General features: G+C 49.7%; 1 protein-coding gene across 1 annotated transcript; it reads left to right on the forward strand.

The window, feature by feature from the left end:
- Nucleotides 1–75: 75 nt before the first annotated feature.
- On the forward strand, nucleotides 76–2,525 carry PENARI_c183G09445 (uncharacterized protein; the record flags this gene model as incomplete). The annotated part of the gene is made up of 3 exons (XM_022638099.1): nucleotides 76–415; nucleotides 794–951; nucleotides 2,082–2,525. Coding segments are annotated over 3 exons (942 nt in total), but the record flags the coding sequence as incomplete, so codon positions are not given.
- Nucleotides 2,526–3,459: the final 934 nt, after the last annotated feature.

Here is a 3,459-nt window from a genome sequence, read left to right on the forward strand (position 1 = left end):
GAGGTCGGCGACCGGCTTATTGATGAAATTGAACTAGCTTTTACGGAGGAAAGTGAATTACCTCACGTTATAGAAGCTAGCGAGCGCGATGACGCGAATCCATGGCTACGTCGCACGCAGTGGGCTGTCTATCTCCGTGGAATCGACCCGCAGCACCTTATTGACTGCGTCCACGCACCCGACGGCGATTCATCCGATCCGACTGAAATAGCGGCAAGTGCTATATGGGATGCAATGGCTGCCGTCGCGAGAATTAGCCAGTTGATTTGTACTAAAACTAGCCATACAATTCGCACCGAAGCCGTACGTACGGAGCGCGACCGACTACCGCACCAGCCGCTGCAAGCTTACATGGATGCCGATAACATTGAGAGACACACCATCCTGTGGCAGCAAATTTTGATGTTTTTCACTCGTACGCAGGCTACGCATAAATGGGCTAGTCCAAATTACAAATTTACTAGGCGCCAGCGCGCTACGTGGAACTCGCTTTAGAAACTAGCCCAGCCGGGCGTATCACCTAGGTCAGCCACGGCTAGTTCAGCCACAGCTAGTTCAGCTAGTTCAGACGATAATAGCGAGCATTCAGAGAGTGAGCATTTAGAGAGTGGCACCGAGAATCAGCCCACGCAGCGAATTGCTAGCGAATCACTAGCGAATCAGCAAAATAGCACCGAATCCCCGTTTTACCTCGCACCTATTGATTCAGCGTGTCTCAATTTTTGCATTGAGCTATTGAACCATCGAATTAAGGTCGAGGACTATAAGAGCGCGCTAATTTGTGCCACGGCAGTGCTCGGCCGTGGAGAGGCAGGCTGGCGTACGGCTGAGAGCTATCCACCTATTTTATCAAAGCTGATCAAGATCGCTCGCTTTATGGTAGTCCACAAGGCTTTGAAATTGGATTCTACGGCGGAGGCAATGCTATATCAGCTAGCGGAGCATCAAATGGTAGGTGATTGGGATACCGAGAGTCCGCTAGATTCACCTGAATTTCAGACATCAGAGGATCCATTTTACAATTTTGAAACTGGCCCAGTTTAGCCACCCACGGCTAGCCAGTCATCTCAATTTATTGAATTTACCTAGGCTTAACGGCAGACCTAGCGATCATTTAGAGAGTGGGTGGCTAAGATAGTAAGCCAATTCATGGTCCGTGGAACAAATAGCCCAATTTAATGGTTATTAGATCTACGGACTTATAGGTTAAAGATCCATTATAATAGCACCACGACGGGCCACGTCGGTTGGATGAACTAGGACCAGCTACTTTACCAGCAATTCAATTTCACAATAGGTGACTTCCGTGGGTTCATCCACGGGCTCACTAGCTTAGCACGCCAAATTCTCCACAATAAGCTATTATTTATAGAAAATGGGTTAGTTCCAGCTATTCTATGGCAGGCAATTTACGACGATCCCACGGAGACAGCCTAAGGGTAGAATTTCTTAAAAGACACCCGTACCCTATGGCCCGTGGTCGGCGAGCAATAGTTGATTAGTCAGGTCCGGCAGCATGGCCCCGTACGGCAGCGATTTATCGAGAGTAGTGCCGGTCGTCTATATATGGCAGCAATTGACGTATACCTCTAACGGGTAGCGTATTTCCGTGAGAAGCTTGCTATTGCTATTCACGTGAGTGGTGGCTAGCCGGCTCGCGCACCCGAGCTATTAAGTATCCGGTATTGCAATACTGATAGCGGGGGCCGTCGCAACGTATTTATTGAGGACGGGCTCGTTACATTCGTCTCACAATACCATAAGGGGTTTTACGCATCCAATGATACTAAGGTGATTCATCGCTATTTACCCCGTGAGGTAGGAGAGCTTGTGGTCCATTATTTATGGCTAGTATTGCCATTTACACGGCGATTGGAGGCGTACGTAGCGAAGGTGCGGAGATCAGATGGCGTGGAGGAGATCAAAAGGTGAGTTTTTTCAATTTCTTTAATTTCATCAATTTTTCAATTTTTCAATTTCATCAATTTCATCAATTTCATCAATTTCATCAATTACTTTTGAATTACTTTTGAATTTTTACTAATTTTGGACTTAGTAAAATGCGCCAGGCTTACCTCTAGGGTCCGGATCCTGGCACTGGCCGAGATTGGTCATCCGATAGACTCCGTGAAGTGCTAAAGCGAGAAACCACTATTGGGCTTAATGGTCAAGCTATTCATTTGAACGCTTACCGGGATATTGCTATTGGCATTAGCCGTCGCTTCATGCGGCCATCTAGCGTATTTCCCAATAATACGCAGCAGGACGTGCGAGCCGAGGCTTCACAAGAGGATGACGAAGAGGGCATGAATGCTGAGCAATGGATGGGTCACATTGCTGACCTCCAGGCGGCCTATTCATCGCACGTTGCCGGCATGATCTACGGTCGTGGCATCACTAAGCAGCCCGGTACGACGGCCCACCGGCGTGAGATATTTCGGCTTAGTAGCACCGACTGGCATCGCTTTTTAGGCTTTGTGTCCACGGATGACGGGGGTGCCGAGAGTGCATTAGGACTGGCCTAGTTTTCACCATGGTAGAAGGAAGCTGAAATAGGTCGGACGGAGCGTCGGTGGCAATTGACGCAGGCAGCGATAGAGCCTAAGATGCAGCGTATGATAGGTAATAGCGAGCTACGCCTCCGAGGGGTGCAAGCACCGGCATTAGAAGCTATTTAGCAAGGCTAGAGCCCGGTGGTGGCCGTCATGCCAACCGGGGGTGGAAAAAGCTTACTTTTCATGCTTCCCGCGTGGATCAGCCCCCGTGGGGTCACGGTGGTAGTAGTGCTATTAATTGCATTACGGGGTGATATAATGCATCGATGCCGGCAGCTCGGCATTTCATGCGTGGCGTGGGAGAGCCGTCGGCCGGTAGACCAGGCATCTATTGTGCTAGTGACGCCGGAGTCAGCTATTACGGAGGATTTCATGACATTTTTGAACCGCCAGCGGCTATGCCATCGGCTAGATCGCATTGTGATCGATGAATGCCACGTCGTATTGAACGATCAGACCAATTTCAGGCCCGCCATAGCTTAATTAGGTCGATTACTCGTGGCTTAGGCTCAGATAATATATTTAACTACCACGCTGCCACCGACGGCCGAAAACCAGCTATTTCAACGTCTACGTACGTCGCGAGAGAAGGTCTATTTATTTCGGTCACGCACCCATCGCATGAATGTCGCGTACCGGCTATGGCAGCCCACGGTGCCGAACCAATACGCCAATAGCTACCATTAGGTAGCGGACCCCAATATAGTACGATTTATTAGAGATCGTATTACGCGCGCGCGTGCTTAGGCCGGCCGAGTGGTCATTTACGGGCCCACCACTAAGGCTATTGACAAACTAGCCCAGTTAGTCGAATGTGAGGCATATCACAGTAAGACGATCGATCGCAGTGGCGTACTAGCCCGTTTCCAGGCCGATACCACGGGGGTAGTGGCCGCTACTACTA

Source organism: Penicillium arizonense, assembly GCF_001773325.1.
Source record: "Penicillium arizonense strain CBS 141311 chromosome Unknown PENARI_contig183, whole genome shotgun sequence".
NCBI classification, from domain to species: domain Eukaryota; kingdom Fungi; phylum Ascomycota; class Eurotiomycetes; order Eurotiales; family Aspergillaceae; genus Penicillium; species Penicillium arizonense.